This window comes from Columba livia, chromosome 17 (assembly GCF_036013475.1).
Source record: "Columba livia isolate bColLiv1 breed racing homer chromosome 17, bColLiv1.pat.W.v2, whole genome shotgun sequence".
NCBI classification, from domain to species: Eukaryota; Metazoa; Chordata; class Aves; order Columbiformes; family Columbidae; genus Columba; species Columba livia.
Window position 1 is genome coordinate 2,275,535 of NC_088618.1, and position 19,249 is coordinate 2,294,783.

The window sequence follows — 19,249 nt, forward strand, 5'->3', positions numbered from 1 at the left end:
AAACTTTTGTGCTAATTATAGAAGTGTGTTTAACTAATTCTTCAAAAAGAATCCCTAACCTCTCATTCTGTAGAAAACAAAAATCTTGTTGTGTTATTGTTTTCAATAAAATTAGGGGCTTGGAGCTTTTAACAGATGACTAAATTAGACCTTAACAACAGCTCTTCTAAGAAATCTTGATCCATAGACTGCAATTACCCCAAGGAGTGTACGCAAGGATCTGCGTTTGTTTAGAAACATTAGAAATCAGTGCAGGATGGCAGTTTGTCGTTGTATAAAGTGAATGGCAGGAGAAACGAACTCAGCTTGTTTTTCTGGTTTTGTGTCCATTTTTTTCTGGTTTACCTCATCACTGGTATTTCCAAAGGGATCCAGATGGAAAATAAGAGGGCGGTATCAGTCATGTGTCCGTGTTCATGCAGTTATTGTAATCTAGTTTTTAATGCATTTTAAAATACAAGTGAGAAATGTAATCAATTTGTGGTTTGTGGCTGTTTATTTAGCAGCACAGAGGCCCTGCACAGCTTTCTCGGTTAGGGTAAGGCTGTAGCACACATGCCAGCAGAGCCAGGGCAGACCATGCTATGGCCTAAGGCTGGCTTTTGGTTTTGTTTCCTCTTGATTCTCTACCAGTTTTGTTAATAAAACATATAAAAACATAGCTGTTGTTGAGTCAATATAATCTTGTTGTATAGCAAATATAGTCTTTTCCTTGTAATACTGTCAAACTCTAATGAGCGTTAGTGTTTTCTGTGGGGTGGTAATAATAAAGAAATAAGTAACAGATCAAGCTGACATTTTGCATCTAATTGGTGAATTATCCTCCTGTCCTCCCAGGGCAAAGGTGAAGAAAGGTGTGAACGTTTTCAGTGTCAGAGCCAGCAGCCCCTACTTATGGGACATCAGAGAGAACGTGGATTACACCGGGAAATACGCGCCAGCTGTTATTGTTTGCCAGAGGAAATCTGCCGCCTCTGAAAACAGGTAGGTCACTTCCAGCAGTCTGTCTTTTCATAACGGATGGCTGTTTTTCCTTTTCAAAGCATTTTGCTGTGATTTTAATAAGTTTTATTATAGCGCAGGATGAAATTGCTTTTGGGAAAGCTGGGGCTGTCTTTATTTTAGAGCGCTTTGCTAGCTCTGCTGCGTGGACTTGGAACAAAATGTTATTCAATCATAATACTCCAAGGAAGTTAAAACTAGAAGAAAATATTGTTTTCCCATGGTATTTAGAAGAATATATTTAATCTCTTAGAATTAGGTCGTGACTAGTTTAGTCTATTCAAATTATTTGCTGCCAGGCATTGTAGCAGAGGGTAATTATAGGGCTGTTTGTGGCGGAGTTTTTTGGTTTGGTGGTTGTGTGTTTGTTTTAGCCAGAAAAAAATGAAACTTTATTCTGGGTGTCAAACTGATGTTTTTGGTGGCGATATTTATGTGGATTTTTAATGTGCAGAAGAGAATAGATTTTCCATTTTCCATTCCCATTGTGGAACAACTTGGCACACTGACCTGTCTTAAACAGCATTTGTCTGAAAGGTGGATGTTCCTTTTCTAATCATAACTAATTGCTTTAATGAATGCATTTTTATGGAATTTGCTGCTTCGTGTTCATTGTTGCTGGAACTGTAGGTCAAGTTTATATTCACATTTATAAGGATCTAACTGCCTGCCTGTGTATTGTGTTTGGTATTGCTGTTAGAAAATGTGTAATGTGGACGTCCTGTGCTGTGATTTACTTCTGGAATTTACAAAATCTTATAGGCTTTGAGGATTTACTATGGGGTTTAGAATTTCTAAATAAATACCCTCTGAGTCTAATAACTAGGAAGTTTCATGTCTTGGCAATCTATGAACAAAAGAGGAAGGGAAGAATTTCCCTTCATAATCATGACCTGAATCACTTTCTCCTCATTATAACTCAGATTCTAGACAATTTCTGTGCTACAGTATCCTGAATTTTCTCATCTGAACCATATATTGCCTTGTGCCTGGCTGAATTTTATCGGTCAAAGCAGCAAAATGTATGTATGCCAAGGTCAGAGCTCCCTGCTGCCCAGCACGGGCTGTCCGGCAGATGCTTTAACATCCCACTTCAAAGCTATTTGAAGGCAACGTGTGAATATTTTCATTGACTGAAATGGGCATTGAATCAGAATCAAAGATTATTTCAATGAGTTTTCCATCATACTTTACTTCATTGGGTCCATACAGAGCATTTGCCTGATTTCTCTTCCTCATTAGGAAAATATAATGTGACCTCAAGGGTGAACTGGAGCTTGGCAACTTATTTCCCTTCCTTATTCATCATTCAGTGGCAAACTTTCAAAATGACCCCTTGCACACAGGAAAAGAAATCCTTATGTCACCTTTGATGCAGCGGTTGTGGTTTCTGTATACTTTGACATGCTGAGTGTAAGCATTGCTTCGTGTTTATTAGAAGTGCGAGCTCGTATACATATTAAGGTTTTTTTCTTCAAGTGAGGACAAGGTATTTGTGTAACTCCCTCTCAAATTCTGAGTTCCCAGCTGCGACTTTGTGGTTTTCTCCCTTTTGAGAACTCGTTCCTCATCGTTTGTAAACAAACGTAAAATATTTGCAATGTCTTATTCAGTATGTTGTGTTCTTCATTAAATTTAGCCATATCTGGATTGCTATTCATTTTAAGAAGCAAGATGAAGGATTAGATGGGGAAAGAGAACGCACTCAACGCTTCTTGGGAAACAGTTTTTTCCTTATCTTGTCATGTTTGGTGTCACTGGAAATGCACAATGGGTAACAGCTAAATATTGGTGTTTCTTGCCTGATTGTTTGCCTCCATAGCTCATTTAGAAATTCAACAAACTCTGTTTGCATATTGTTTAATGACTCTTAGACATCAGATATCTGATCACATGAATGCAAAGGAGGCAATGTTAATTAACTAAAGATTCGAGACTTTTGTGTTTCTGATAGTTTTACATGGATCAGAAAATCGTGTTAATAAAGCTAATGTGCCATGACAGGTGTAATTTCCTGGATTGAGGAGGCACTAGTGCAAGGCACACACCCAGCCAGGGTGCCCGAGCGTTTCTTTATCAGAGTCTGAAATATATCAGTCATTTTATTTGGAGAGGTTTTGGCACCAAAAGCTTATTGTAACAGGATTAACATATAAATATTATCACAGCCAGCAGGGTGTTTTAGAATGAATATTAACAGCAAATATTATGAGTCTGTATGAGAATAACTAATTAAGCCCATCTGTCAAATATGATTAGAAGTTCTCAGTGCCTTGCTTATTATGGACTTGTGACAGTGTTCCAGATTAATGGTGAAGCAATTATAAAGTTCTCCCCAATTCTTCTGATTTCATTCTCAGGCAATAATAATTTTGTAACTCTCTAAATCCTGACCCGTGAGATTATCAGATGGGCTTACTACTACACAGCACTTCTGTTCTTCTCTGAGCAGCATCTGTCTTCCAGGCCTCTCTTCTCATGTAGGTGACCAAAAAGTGTGATGGGACTTGACCACTGGCTTAGAAATGTGACTTTGGAAACACTTAAGTGCTGATTGAATCAGGGAGATACATCTTAATAAATATGTGCCATGCTTTGCTTATTTGCTTTGGAAGTTGGCTGATCTTTCCTTTTCTTACTTCCTCATGTAGTGAGGTGATGAGATTAAAAGATCAAACATATTCAGAATGTTTTCTTGGGTTAGTGCTGTTTCTTATTGTACCTGAAACTGAGCATCTCTGCTGCACTAGTGATGATGGAGAACAGTGCAGAGTGCAAGCTGTGGATTCTTGTCTGTTCCCCTGTGTCTCGCGTTGGACCAGAGCACAACAGGTGCGATGGGCTTGGAAAATGACTGAGGTGGGAAAAGATGCAGATGCGCGGTGTTGGATTTTCCTCGTCTGCAAAATGCGATTGGTAGCGCTTTCCTGTATCCATAGCTGCTGTGGAGACATTAAGCAAGATGCTCTGATATGACACTAGTGGATGTCATGATCCCCTTCTAATATTTTATTCATGTTTAGATTTTTGGGTACAAATGTTTGTTGTTCCATTGGTTAATACATTATTGTGCTTATGGCAGAAATGAGGCCATTGATTCGAGCAAATGCAAAACGATTGTAGACAAAGCTTGGTCATTTCTGAGTAGAACCTTAGTGTCTGGATTTGAGTGCTTACTGCCTTATTTCCAAATGTGTTTGAACTAGAACATGGGTAAACCTTGCTCAGCAATTTCCTTGCTATGTTTGTTGTTGGAAATGTTACAAAGAGAGCATTTCTTGTGATGCTTCCCCGCTTGTGCTTTTGGGGTCCAGTTTTATAGCACTGAAGGGGTCATTGGCTTGCGCCGCATGAAACCAGATGCTGGTCCTGCTGTTAGCAGAGAAACTTATATTCATTTTGAACCATGAGTGATTAAATCAGTCCTTGATAATATTGACATAGTAAGAGATAATGAAAGTATTTTCTGGGTCGTATCCCTCATTTCTTCTGTGTATCTCCTTTTTTCATGATACCATATTTCAATGCTTAATTTTCTTAACACTTTTATAATACAAGAAATTAACTCGACATCAGATAATAAGAGGGGACAGGAAACTGTATGGCAGCATTGCCATTGCTTTTCCAACACAGTACTTTCTTTTTATTACAGTTATACCATTATCCTTGGTGCCCTATATTTCTCATTTTCAAATATAGTTATTTAACATTTAGCTTTCCTTTTGTAACAGTATCATTGTCTTATGTGTTACATCTGCCAATACATTAGATAGACTCTCAGGAGTGCTATAATCCTAAAATGCTTCTGAAGCAACAAAGATGACATAAATAACAGCCTAATAGCCACAATAATTATATTAAGTCTCTTGTTGGTGTTCATCAGAATGCTTCATAAAAATAGTTTTATGGTTTAGATCACCATTATTTTTTTTCCTTGCTATTAATGTGCTCATGTGACTTTACCAACCAGAGGTATATTACTGCTTGGAAAGGGAATTTTCTGCTCAGTGGAATTACAGAAAAGATGTGTAATGAAGCAAAAAGAAATTCCAGTGTATTTTATCCCATCACAACATGTGTGAATCACATGAGCTTCAGTTTATCATCGTGAAACAAAGGCAAGAAAAAGGGAGAGGGAGGAATAACTCATATATGTGGCTCAAAATTACTTTCTGAGAATAATTACTCAGCCCTTGGCCTTGAAATCTAGTTATTCACTCAGCATCATTGCTGCTGATATAATACATTAAGTTATATAATATTGGGCATATATAATAAGTTAATTTAATTCTGAAATACCAGTTTACCTCCATTTATACTTCCTAGGCATATGGGTGGTGATCGGCTGTAAGTATATTTATCCTGTGTAGATTTAGAGTTCTATGCTGTGTACTGTTTGGGTTTTTCTTTACCATCCTATGATTTTTGAAGCCTCTAGGGTTCTAAGACTCTCTACGTTGTGATGATGTGAAAGTACTAAACAGCTCAGAAGTCGTGTTTACATTCCACTGTTTGAAAGCACTTAGACACAAACTTCTACTTCTCATTTGAAAACTTAGATGAGAACGCTTTGAGGTGTTGAGGCAAAATAGATTTGTGTGAACCAAGCCTTAGTGCATAATTCTTTTACATGCTGACCCACTTTTTTTCATTTTTTAAAAAGAGAACTATTTTATTTATCAAGAAATGCAGAATCTCTCTTGAAACCATCCTACTCAGTCCTAATATACTAGGGGAAAAAAGGGTTTATGGTTATCATCTTGAAGCAAATCAAAAGAAGAAATGAAATATTAACCAACAACTATTAGATAAAGGCATTATTAGCCAAGTTTTCAACCTGATTGTTTGAAAGAGACTCATTCATTTAAAAACAAAAAGATTGCAGGAAAGCACTTCAAAGGCATGTAGATAGTGTTCTGGCATCTTAGGGGTGGACTCTGTTCCTGTATCTCTGACATGTACATGAAGGAGATACCACAGGGAAGCTCAACTGTCATTACAAAGCAGATGATTCCCTTTAATCTCAGCTGAAATTTAGGGTTCTCTGTGTTCTTTTGTGAACATACTGTTACTGGAAATGGGGGAAAGTGACAATTAGCACTGAACTGCTGCTCTGTCTCTTGAAGTAGTTAAAGAAAATAAATGTAATTGCCTTATTCAGGAATTATTCTTTTGAAATACCAATGTACAGTCGTATAGCATTTACTGTCTCCTCTGGTGGCTTTCAGTTGGTGTTGTGCAGAGCTAAGGAAAGTGGTAAAGACGAAGTATCCGTAAAATTGCACCCTTGGCTTCTAGATGTTGCAGTTGGGTCAGAAGGGCTCAGGGACAGAAAGCCACATGTCCAGTGGCAACCCAGAGCCTGCTGGTTTTCTAGGACTGGCATTGCTGAAGCAGAGAGCTGGGATCCCTGCCGCAGTTCTGCCAGCGACTGCACGCCCCAGGGAGAGCTCTCATTGCTTGTGTAGGAACGATGATGCATGTTACGTCATTGATGTCATCAAAGATGTCATGTTCATTTGAGAGGGTTTTCCACTAGGTCAGATTTGTCATTTTCTAGGTAATTATTGTATTTGACTCTGCTTTTGTGACAGTCCGTCTAAAGTGGAAAGTCAGTCCGATGAATAATTACAGATTGTGGTGACTGCAGACTGGTGTCCTGCTGGCCATTCACTGACCATCCACCATCTTCAATACAGATGCCTCATCCACCTATTCTGTCCACTGTAGGCTGTCTGCCTCTGTATATCTGGAAACCCTGAGAAGAAATTCTAGTTTATGCTCTGCAGTGTCACAGCAGATGGCAACCTGAGAAAGTGTTTCTTAGTTTGAGTTGGACCCGTTCCCTGTTTCGCATGTGCTGGCATCAGGATAACCTGTCCCAGCTCGTTCCAGCTGTGACCCCAGGGCAGAGCTTTCAGCAGGAGGAGGTTTGGCTGCAGGAAGCGTGTTTGTAAGGAGGGATGAATTTAATTTCCTGTCCTACCTCATCTGAAAGATGAGAGCTTTTATGCCCTTTGTAGTTTTGGATTATATTTTATTGATTTTTATTTTATATCCAAAAGTAGTAATGGAAAGCAAGGATCCAAAAAGTACTGCATATGTGAGGTTCCCTAATGATACCAAAATTGAATGTTACAACAGGTGCTCAGTATTCCCTTGTTCATGAGCTTAGCTAGGAATGTGAGAAAAGGTGTGCAATCCTCAGCAGCCGTTGCTGTGGTGGCTCAGAAGGGGCTGAGAAATTCTGATTCCTGTGCTCAGGTAACTAGAGACTACATTGTAACGCTTACATGGGAGAAGGCAGAGCTACATTTTTGACATTTCAAGAAGTTTTCAAGACACGAAGTTGTCTGTGATGTGCTGGTAATTAGGCTTGTTTTCTTTGATATATAATATCTTCTATAAAATGAGGTTCTGTAGCACAGTGATCAACGTGATTTTGCTAAAATGCCAAGAGTTGTCTAGAGAGAGTCTTCAGAAGATACTGTAATTGTTCAGATTAAATCATCTGTCTCTGTAAAATCTGTAAGCAATAAATAATGTTAGGTGTTTAATCCCCTTTCGTTGAGAGTTCTTGGCATGCAGAACTGGGAATAAAATAATTAGAGGGAAACAGTCTAAGTGTAAATAATTCGATAACAGAAGTCAGTCATAGAGAGGGCAGATCATTGACAGACTGGGTTTTTTTGTTTTGTGTTTGTGATTTTGGGTTTTTTTTGTTTCCTCTTTTCTCTCTTTCTGTCTTGGTGATAAGAAGGTGTTTTATGGGTATTTCTGCCATGTCCCATGTAGAGAAAATTCCCTCCTTTCTGTATGCTGGTGAAGTAGCTAAAGGACATTTCCAACAGTCTGGGTAACCTCATGCATATTTAGTGTCTATTTTTACCCTGTTGTTATCCAGTGTGATAAATATCGTTTTAAACCTGAGGAGGTCTGATTTCCCTTAAGAACCTTAAGGATTCATCATCGTCATGCTCGTCCTGTGTTTGTGGTACTTAGCAATGTAGTCCTTAAAGCTTTAGTTGCTCCAGGGCTCTAAATAATGATTCCAGTGGGAGAAAACCAGTTTGCTACCTATTACAAAAGAGACAGCAAGTGAGTAATCTCCTGCCTATTAAAAATCTAATATTAAATGCAAAAGTGTGTCTTGTGAAAGTATCTCTAATGATGCTGTTGATTTTTCTTTTCCTTGGAGGAAATCTTGTAAGAAGTAATACTAATTACTCAGAGATTTGGAAAGTGAATGAATGACTTAAAATATGAACAGAGGCTGAAAATATGCCTGTTGCTATTGAGACGTGGGGATTCCCATTTTTTGGATTAAAAAAAGTCATTAAATCTAGCTGTCACGTATAAGTCACCATACAGCAAAGCGTGGATCAGAAGGTTAGCAGAATTGTAGAATACAATTGAGCATCCATATAAATCATAAAGCTAATCCAAAGTGAATTCCAACTGTGAGTACAAGGCTGAAGTTCACTGGATATTGGAGTTATTTCATGGCTTCTGGTCTTAGCTTATAGGTTTATTGATGACATGAACAAACTAGTTGCAGCATTAAAGATCTGATGATGCAGATATAACTCATCCTCTAATTATTTCACCTTGGTCAACTCTTGGCTTTTTAACCACATCTATAGAGTAAGACAGGGCTGCTGCCCCAGCACGATAGAGGCACAGAGGGGACGGGACACAGGCTTAACTTTAGGGTCAGTTCTGAGACTAATACATGACATCACCTATTAGAGTTTCTGTGCATGCAGAGGAATGGGGTTATGTAGCCAGGCTCAGGATGAGCTCCATGTCAGTCCATACACCGAGCAGGGAGCTGCACTGACCTCATTGCTAAGACAATGCAGAAGCCAGTGTTGTGTTGTTTGATGACCCCCTGGAACTGCACAAGGCTCAATAACTGGGTCATGTGGGGAGTGTGGCAGAGCAGGAGTTAAACAGACATCTCAAGCTGGTCCCTTGAGGGTCAACTTGCACCAAAGGCTGCTTGCTTTGTTTTCTACTCAGGAAAAACCTTCGCTCCCAGGAGTTCATGTGGAGCTCTCCAGAACTGCCGGTGTGTCTGAGACCTCTTTTGGAAGTGTTTCTATTGACTTCTATACCAATAGAAGATGCCTTGAGGATGCCTTCTCTTTGTGGGCATTGTTGATTCCAACATACATCCACACACATACTCAAATGTAAAAACCAGCAACAGGATATAAACTTAAGTGTAGGATTCCATAGGCAGAGCTGTGTGATCACCGAATATTTTGGGTTACATGGAAGGAGTGTGTAGTGTGATTCATTCCTCCCCTCCATGGTAATCTGCACCAACTTCCACCCCTCCCAACAAACTATCCTCTGCAAGTGTTTTCCAGGTTTTAGTGTTATATAGGGCTGTTTTAATGATCTGCTTTAATGTTAATACACTTTAAATGTACATCTCTTTTAAAGTCTGAATCTTTCCGTTTGAAATCCATCCTCATTGTGTAAGTTTATGAAGCATGTGTTTTATGTATGATAGAATGCCCAGAAAAGATGTTACATAAGAAGTTAGAGAAAACTGCATTTTCAAGTGTGTAGGAGTGGGGAACCAGGCTATAGCTTCTACAGCAAGAAAAGTACAGGAATTATTACAAGGTATGTTTCTGGTTCTTGCTTAGGAACCCCGAGAGCTTTTCCATGCAAGAAGTATAAATATGGTTTCACGTTAGATACACTTCACAAAGTGAGTAGCTGTGGCAGCTCTGCTGTTGTGCCCAGGCCGGTCTTGGTGCAGCCGCCCCCCAGCAGCGTGTCCCTCCACGAGGAGCCCGCCGCCGCTTCTCCTGCTCTCCGGCTGATGCTCCAAAGGAGATAAAGGGATCAACTGGCTGTCATGTGTCTCTGTGGTTGAAATTCCTTGTCAGGGTGGTAGTTGAGGGATTGCCTGCACTTATGTAAATGTGTTAATATTATTCTTAGTTTCAGGGATTACCTGAATTACATACAAATGTGCAATTAGCTGAATGGATGGCTACTATCTCTGTCGTTTCGCAACATAATTTTTTCTCTGGCATATTTCAAGAATGCATGCCTGTCTTTTCCTCAGTTTGAGCTGTAACACTTGTAGAAATACCTTCAATGTTGACAAGCTATCTTTTTTTTAAGTCTTTATTCACTGGAAGGTTTCCTAAATCCTAGTTTTGTGAACTGCAGCATGGGGATGGTGGAACGGGATAGATACCCAATTTATACTGCCGAAAGTGAGACTATATTACTTTGTGATTCTGTGATCTTCTATTTCTTACTCTGCCTTTGTAAATCAACTGTAAAATCAATCCCAAAGCATCTGTGTCTGATATTTATATAATTCCTGTTTCAGCTATACCTTAATGCACCAGAGTCTCCATAGGTTTGTTTATAGCAGCACTGGCAAGTGCAGCTGTGCTCTTATCCCATACTGAAGATGAAAGCCATCATACCAAGAGACCACGGAATATATGTCTGTGGAGATAAAAGGGCCAATGTGACTGTGACATGATGCTCGTTCAGCAAAGCCTGGGCACAGAATGAGCGGTGTCTTAGAAAACACGACTGTGTCGTCCATAGCACATCAGGGAAAGCTCAGGAGAATGGCAAGTGCTGGGTGGAACTTCTTCATTTTCATTTTATTTGACTCTTACAGTTAATCTTAAACTAGAAAGAAAATAATTATCTTGAATAATTTTCAATCCAATTAATCTATTCCTAAGTGGCAAATATTGTACCTGGAAACAGATCGATGATGAAGTGTTTCCTCTGAGATGCATTTTCCTGTTAGTTGTTGAAGCAATTAATTTCTTACAGGCACATGCAGATCTTTGTGTGAAGGAGTTAAGGCAAGGAAAGCAAAAGGCATAGAAGAGGACAAAAAATTACTGTAACAGAATATTATCACAGAATTAATAAGTATAATGTATGTACAACATGTTATGTATGTTGTACATACATTATGCATTTGTCAACATCCATAAGCGAAAAGCTTTCAAAAGTTTCAGAAATTAGGACATCTTAGAATTAATCTTTCATGCATATTCATTAAAACCAGTTTTACTTACATGAACACATGGTACTTTTTCCATAGGAGTATGTGCAGAGAAGAATTTGGCAGACAAACTCCAACAAGTCTCTATATGATGTGCTTTTCAAAATAACATCTCCCTCCTACCTGAGACTTATAGTTTGGAAATACACTCTCACTACTATCTATACTTTGTTGGAGATACACATGCACAGTGCATACATACTGTCTATATTGCAATTATTTTTTGGTTCTGATAGAGAATCAAGTTTGAGTTTACCCATGTTCAATACCAAGAATCACAATCACAGAGTGTCAGGGACTGGAAGGGGCCTCGAAAGCTTATCCAGTGCAATCCCCCCATGGAGCAGGAACACCCAGATGAGGTTACACAGGAAGGTGTCCAGGCGGGTTGGAATGTCTGCAGAGAAGGAGACTCCACAACCCCCCTGGGCAGCCTGGGCCAGGCTCTGGCACCCTCACCGGGAAGAAGTCTCTTCTCATATTTGAGTGGAACCTCTTGTGTTCCAGTTTGAACCCATTACCCCTTGTCCTGTCACTGGTTGTCACCGAGAAGAGCCTGGCTCCATCCTCCTGACACTCACCCTTTAGATACCTGTAAACATGAATGAGTCCCCCCTCAGTCTCCTCTTGTCCAGCTCCAGAGCCCCAGCTCCCTCAGCCTTTCCTCACACGGGAGATGCTCCACTCCCTTCAGCATCTTCGTTGCCCTGTGCTGCCCTCCAGCCTGTCCAGGTCTCTGGATGGCAGCACAGCTTCCAGTGTCACCACTCCTCCCAGCTTGGTGTCATCAGCAAACTTGCTGATGGTGCACTCTATTCCCTCGTCCAAATCGTTGATGAATATATTGAATAATATAGGTCCCAGTACTGAAAGAGTTCAGTGGAAGAGAGGGGTTGTGGGTGGATTTTACATTTGTTATGTATTTTTTAGTGAGATAAACCCCTGACTTAGTCCTTAAGAGTCTCAAGGAGAATTTACAATGTCTTGATGAAAAATTACTATTTATTCAAAAATCAAGACTTTGTTCTCATAAATAACATGAAAATAAATCTTGTTTGTAGTGGCTCTAAACAGCAAATGATCAAAGATTTAACTGTCTCCAGAGCATGGGGATAAATGTGCAGTTTCAGAAAAGTAGCCTTCTGATCAAGCCTTTGAGATGGTGGGAATCAGCAGTTGTTTTGTAAAAGCAGCGTTTTGCTCCTTAGTTTAGGTTTCTAGTTTTGGCACTTCTGTGATGCTTATGTAACTCTAGTAAAATATCTCCTATACAGAGGTTTAAGGGATTAACCTTGTTTATGAAAGAAAATGCTGCTTCTGCTTCTTGGATAAACCACAAATAAAGATTTTGTTCTCCAATTTTAATCACAACTCGTAGAGAAATCTCTAATGGACTGCTAATGATAATCCGGATGCTTCTGTCAGAAACATAGAGTTATAGAAGAATGAAGTTACAAAAGAATGCACTATTATCAGATAGGTGAAAACAACTCTAGGAAGGGGGATTATTTATTGGTGAGTACAATCCTGTGTATATAGATCCGCTGGCCAGCTGGGGTGGAACATCATGTTCTCATCCCCTTTCACTTGAGAGACGGAGTATTTATTTTTCCATAACCAAGTAATACAAGAAATGGAACTTCAGAAAGTGGAAAAGGGAAGGATTGCGCTGGGGCAGAGTAAAAAATGCAAACATTTGGACAAAGAGAAAAAGCAAGATGTGTATGATGATAATCTTCACACTGCTAACGCAGGAAGGGCTAAAGTACATTGCTGGATTTGCAGCCCCAACATTCTTTTAATGTAGATTTAGGAAATGCATTTGGTTTTCTATATTGCCGGTTAGAATAGTCTGTAAATCCTGCTAAATACAGTGGTGGTAATGGTCCAAACACTTTCTCGATGGACGCTAGCGCTGTCTCTTGCTCAGGTTGCCTCGTGTGGATGATCTGCCGTCCCCACTCCCCTCCAGGCAGAGGGTTCGGGGGCCAAGGCAGAGACGTGGCCGTTCCCTCAGCCGCGAGCAGAGCAAACTGTGTGTGTTTGAGCCTTTGTTTGGCTCCCTGTTTCTGTATTCACCTTTTCTTCTGAGACTGCTGCCTCTGGGGTCACATTCCTCAACACCATCTTTCCTGGCAAGTTCTAAGTCGCTCAGATGCTATGGTTTTAAGAAGCAAAAATCTCCACTTGAATCCATCAGAAAAGTAGCAGTTTTGGTCTGTGAGTGTGCAGAACTCTTCTGTTCTAAAATTAGAAAGTCAATTTGTCTGTTAAGCCAGGGGAACAAGCAGCTCTACATGCCCTCCAAAATTAGCAATGAAACAAGCTGTATTGAACTCATCTCCAGCTTTCCACCTTCAGGGCCGTAGCTGGAACCAAGATAGACAATATTTCTCCAGGCTGTCACAGCTATTTCACAAGAGGAAAAGGAGGAGGGGGAGGAGAGAGTTGCTTTGGTCTGATCTCTGCATGAAATAACCAGTTGAACTTATAAAATCGTTCAGAGGATTAAAGGACGCTTCAAACAGTTTGCTATGTAAAATTTTAATTTATTCTGCTGAAAATCTCTGCCTTAATTGTGACAAAACTAAGCTATTAAAGCTAACAGAGCCATGTGCTCTGTTAAAAGGTGCTGTTCCTTTAGAGGAAGGTGTTTCTGGAGAAAAATAAAGCAGAGGGAGGTCTAAGAAAGAATTAAAACAATAATTTAATGCTTTTGATTTTCTATGGATAGTACTTGAGAAGGATTTAACGTTATTGTAGGTATACCAGAATCTGCATCATTTCTGTTCTAGTAGAAGTGAGTGTCATTGCTCTGAGCAGCATTAAGCAGATGTGAAGGCACTGGCCATAAGCAGCTTGAAATTCCCAGAGTCTTCAATAAAACTGGAGCCAAGAGATGTGGGGATTTGAAAAACCCCAGGAACTTTCAAAGAAAAACACGTGACGTGGTTGCAGAGAAGTGCCCGCTGCTGCTGCTGCTCTTTACACCCACGGGGCGGGGCAGAACCTGGAGAAAAATCAGTGCAGCTGCATATCAAACCTTAAGAATCATTTCCATGACTACTAAATAATTCAAATTAAGTTACATGTATATATGCATTATTAGGTGATTGCAATTTCAATATATTTTAGATTAAATTCACCTGAAATTTGTGCTGTGCTAACTTCTCAATGAATGTACATAAAGGCACCAAGATAATTTTTCAAGCTTTATTCTCCTAAAATATGAGGGTTTTTTCTGCAGCTACATTAAGTCTTAATTTACATACTGTTTCTGCACCATGTAGATGTTACTTTCTTTTTTGTTTATATGTCAACAATATTCATGCTTTCTATTTTAAACATTATAATATTCCTTCTATTTTAGAAAGATGTCAACAGGAGAATATGTATATTTGAGTACCTTAGCATGCTGTGCAGATCCATCGCTAATAATAGGTGTATGAGTTTTTCGAAGTAAAGAGTTTATGCTTATTTATGTCATAAACACAGCTAGCAGCACTATACATGTGCTAACTCAAGAATGCATCTGTCATTTTTAATGAAGTAAATAAAGCAAGTGACTAGAGCTAGGTCATTTTTTCCTGAATCTCATTGTCTTTTCTTTGGGGAAGAAGGAGGATTTCAGCCAGGTTTTCCAAGGAAATGAGCCTTATGCTGCCTGTGCATGGTGGTTTTAAATGTGACAGCAGCATAGCTGACTCCAAGATGGGTCTGTTCTTACATGTTTCATGTACATAGGCAGACAGTGGAGGAAGAAGACATTATAGTCCCCCAGGCAGCTGAATTCTTATCAATAGCCAATTAGGGAAAAATCTTAAATAAGAAGTTGGACTTTCTTGGACGTGAGAGCCAATCAGCCATGAGACAGAGCTCTATAGGAAGCTGGATTTTCCTTGCTCCATCCTCATGTGACAGGCGTGCCTTGCTGCCTCCCTTTGACTCCAAAATCTAAAATATATATATTTTTTTAAGAGGAAAATGCCTTAGTAGGGAAAATGGAAGTCAGATCCTCAAGGTTAAAAAGTTCTGTCCAACCTTTCACGTTATTGCTCGGAAGAATTATTTTCGAAAGTTAATAAACCACATGCATTCACCTCATACAGCTATTTCCCTCCCTAAACAAATTGCTTTTATTGTTAAAACTACAAATTTAGGCATTGTGATCAATACCATCGTTTTATGAGCTGTCAGTAAAGGGACTTGAAGACGCAGCTCTGTTTGATTGTCTAGGAATAAAGATTGATCAGCCCCATCACTTCGTGTGTATAGATCCTTGGTTGATGCACATACAGTACACAAAGCAAAGCACCGTCACCTCATCCCTCTTCAAAATCACATAGTCAATAGCTTTTCCTCCGCACATTTCTGCAAGCACTTGAGACTACAACCCCAATTAATATGTTAAGAAGGGCAGAGAGGAGGAACATGTTTTGGTGTCAGGGTCTTTCCCGGATAGAAAAATGTAATTTTATTTCCAAACTTTTCTTAGTTCATTTCACAAAAGGTATTGACCCGAGACTGTTACCTTTCACTCTTTCGTGTTTTCTTTTATTGTTTTTTAAATGAAGACAAGGAAAAGAAGAGTGCAAGGTGATAACAAAAGACAAATGGCCTGCAGCAAGTGTTGAAACTCATGAGGCGTTCTGGGCAGCAGTCAGTGTCATCCGCTGCTCCCATTGCTCCAGCCTGACAAGGCAGGTTGTTTGAAAGGAAATCAAGTCCTTGTATATACTGTTGTCAGAGAGGTTGCTGAACGTAATTAATTCCAATGGAAAAAAAGGGGTATTGGATGAACTGAGTTACTTTCATTGTATGCATTCAATTACCAAATGTATGTAGTGCTGTATTTATAACACAGTCGACTTAATGTGCTTGTGCGTGATGCAGGTCACAGAGTGTCCACAACTTATTTAGAGCTTATGTAATTTAAGAAATGATGTGCCTCAACTGCAGATTTGTTAACAAGTATGGTAATTTCCTATTCCTTGCCTGCTTTATTAAAACTGTGAGCTATTCAAGGCACAGATGTCTTGTAATGTGATGCTTGGATCTTAAAATATGATTGATTGATTGATTGATCGGAGTCTGTAGGCGATACTCTCATCCCAAGAATGCACTGATGATTTAGGGCTACACAGTAAAGTAGCTAAGTAAAAATACATGAGGAAAACCAGAATGTTTAGGAAGGAAATGACTGGCTAGATGTCGAGGAGTAGTGCAGCGGGTTGTAGAACAAGATTTGCTAGCTAAGGTAGAGGAAAGGGCCAGGACTGGAGCACGGAGGTGGCATCTGGGTACCTTCTGTCTCCTCCTGCTTGTTCCTATGTGGCCTGAACTCGCAGGGAGCTGGTTCAGGCATCTAAACTGTCATAAACCAATGCTATAGAAACATTGTGTTATTTCCCCAAAATGGCTTATTGAACCCCCCCCGTGAGTGCCAGAAGGGGAGGAGGAGCTGCAGTCCGTGTGAGGGTACCGAGAACACGGGGAGCGAGTGGGGCTGCCCTGCCGGCAGCTGCAATTTACGGCATCACGCTCGGTGGGACCTTCCACGAGTGATGGTACGTTCATGGCTTCGTTTTTTCACGTGTAAGAGTGGGAACAATAATGCTGTCTAGCTCCTGAGACTGAGGTGATAATATTAAGAATTACGTGCTTAGTGCATGTAAAAGCTTTTGAAAACCTTGGATGGAAGGCTTATGAAAAACAAATATAGAGATACGGCAGACATCATTCTAGCAGTCCTGCACTTAACTATTGTTTTTTACTGAATCTCTTCCTTAGGCATGTTAACTTTGCTTTTATAGTCTATCAGGAGGCACTGTATTTAGCTCTCCCTGTTCAAGGTTCACTGACCTATAATCCTACTGAAATGGAGTGGAAAGCCCATGAAAATTTCACTGCATTTGCACTCCAGTGGCATATGGCCATGATGTTAATTAAAAAAAAGAAGGGAAAAAGGGTGATAGCCCTCTGGTCTCCATGGAGACTAAGCATACTGGAAGGGGGGGAGTATAGAATATTGTCAATCTTAGGTTGAACAGCAAAGATCAAAAGTTGTTCTGGTTAAAATGCTGTGCAGATGTCAACATGCCGAGTTGAATGATATGGTATTTTGCACAAATACTTTGCAAAATAATTTGGATATGAGATTAAGAGGAAATTTCCTGTACCATCTCTAATGGGTTACTGGAATAGATGATGATATATATTATCTGTGCATTTGTCAAATACCTACGAGAATGCGTAAGCCAGAAAGTATAATACCCATCCTGGCAATAAAGAATTCTTGTTTTACAAGGTAACATTCAAATTCTTTTAGAGGATCATAAAAACTAAATAAAAGAAGAACCAGCAGAAATGGAGACGTTTTGTATGATTAAGATGTCTGCCTGGCAAAGCAGCCTATTAAATAAGCTTTCCCAAGCATTTGCCTTGGGAAGAGTGAGAAAGAACTATGTGAAAAGTGTTCCCCAAACTGGAATAGCCAGCTTGGTTTTGCTGATAGCTGGCAAATTTGGTGCAGTGCTATTTTTCAGTCATTTGGAGAACATGAAAGCATAGCTGATAAAGTGTTAGTGCGAAAACTTGTATTACTGATTAAATGAGAAATGGACAGCAGGATAAAATTAACTTCCCTAGCCGTTCTGAGGTGAATATAGAAGTAACATATTGGGGACATCCAAATAGCATGTTTTGCATGATTTTAGCAAAAATGCATGCTAATGTGGGTTCTGGGGCTGAAAAATCGCTAATTTGACTTTTTCCATTTCAATCACGTCCTACAGAATGATTCCCACATAAAGTTGAAGGTCAGAGCTGTGCCAGCGTAGTGGCTTATTCTGCCTCTGAGAAGTAAACTGGTCCTTCTGCAAGTAGCAGAACTTCAGAAACTTGCTTTTTTATGGATTTGTGTCCTACATTTTTTCATGCCCTCCTGCACTGCTGCTGGTATTAATATTACACATTCCCAACAGCCTCCTCTTTCCAGAATTCCCAGCTCCTCCCCATGTTCCCATTTAGTAGACTGAGACGGGGCAGGGAAAGAGAAGCAGAATTGAGAGAGGAAGCTGGTTGTGAGGTTCGTGCAGACAGCTCCTCCTGTTATTGCTGCGGATGCGGAGTTGCTGACTTTGGAGTCTTCATTTATTGAACAAACACAGGAGGCAGTTGAGTGTGAAGTGTGAAAGACTTTGTTGTCTTGTTCTCTTTGGGTCTGATTGTGAATTTGTTTGAACAAGGATTGTGAGACTGAATCTTATTACTTTGTGATGGAGTTTTGCCAAAGATCTCACCACACAACAGGGGCTCTATATTAAAGCATTTCTGAGCATTATTAAAATCCTGTCCTCTTGCTACCTTTAGACCAAAGCTGAACAAATACATCATTTGGGGAAGACAGAAAAGAACACCCCACACCACCCCACACCCCCCCCCCAAATGCAAAACTGTATTCATCTCAGTATTGCTGTCTGCCTTGAAATTGTTTTCCTTTGTCAATAACCAACTGAACAGATGGGAAGGGGCTGAAACAAAGGGCAAACATTACCTAGCAAAAATGGTTAGTGCTTGTTATCTGGAGAGACAGTTCAAGTGAAGGCAATCTTAATTTAGGCAAATCAACAAAAGATTGACTTGCAACATAGTAAATTATGAATAAAAGAAGATGCTATTGTTGAATTTCATGTGAAATGTGGCAAACTTGAAATGAGAGAGGGGACATTTTATGCCATAGGTGCTGGCACTATTGAAAATCCAGGTGGTTTTGCTAACTGTTAATGTGCCTCGGCAGCCAGTGCAGCGTTGTTCTTGTCATGTTCTGTGTGGGAAATTTAACTAATGGACTGGTTTGCCTTACCTGTTATTTTCGTTCCCTAGAGTCAAACCAACAGATGATTTCCTGAGTTTCTTGATTTGCTTAGAGTAGTTAGTAACAAGCCTTATTGCCTGCCATGCGTCCTATGCTCTATTTCTCTGACCCTGTAATGGATTTGGCATCAAGACGTGGTTCAAACTTAGGGGCCAAGTTTTGGAAGCAACACTTCAGAAAGTAATCCTTTATAAACTACACCCAACTCTTGATTCATTAGGGGATTCATATTGAATCTGTTTCTTCTTCTCTAACCCCCTTTAATAGAAACTAGACATGTAATTAATTTACTAACAATGGCTGGGTCA

General features: G+C 39.7%; 1 protein-coding gene across 4 annotated transcripts in view; it reads left to right on the forward strand.

Moving 5' to 3' along the window:
* Positions 1 to 19,249, forward strand: part of TMEM132D (transmembrane protein 132D) — a 226,691-nt gene that overhangs the window by 95,946 nt on the left and 111,496 nt on the right. For all 4 annotated transcript variants that reach the window (XM_065032801.1, XM_005498362.3, XM_065032802.1 and 1 more), the window contains one exon: positions 838 to 984. In XM_065032801.1, coding sequence (XP_064888873.1) covers positions 838 to 984 — 147 coding nt within the window. The remainder of the gene's footprint in view (positions 1 to 837; positions 985 to 19,249) is intronic.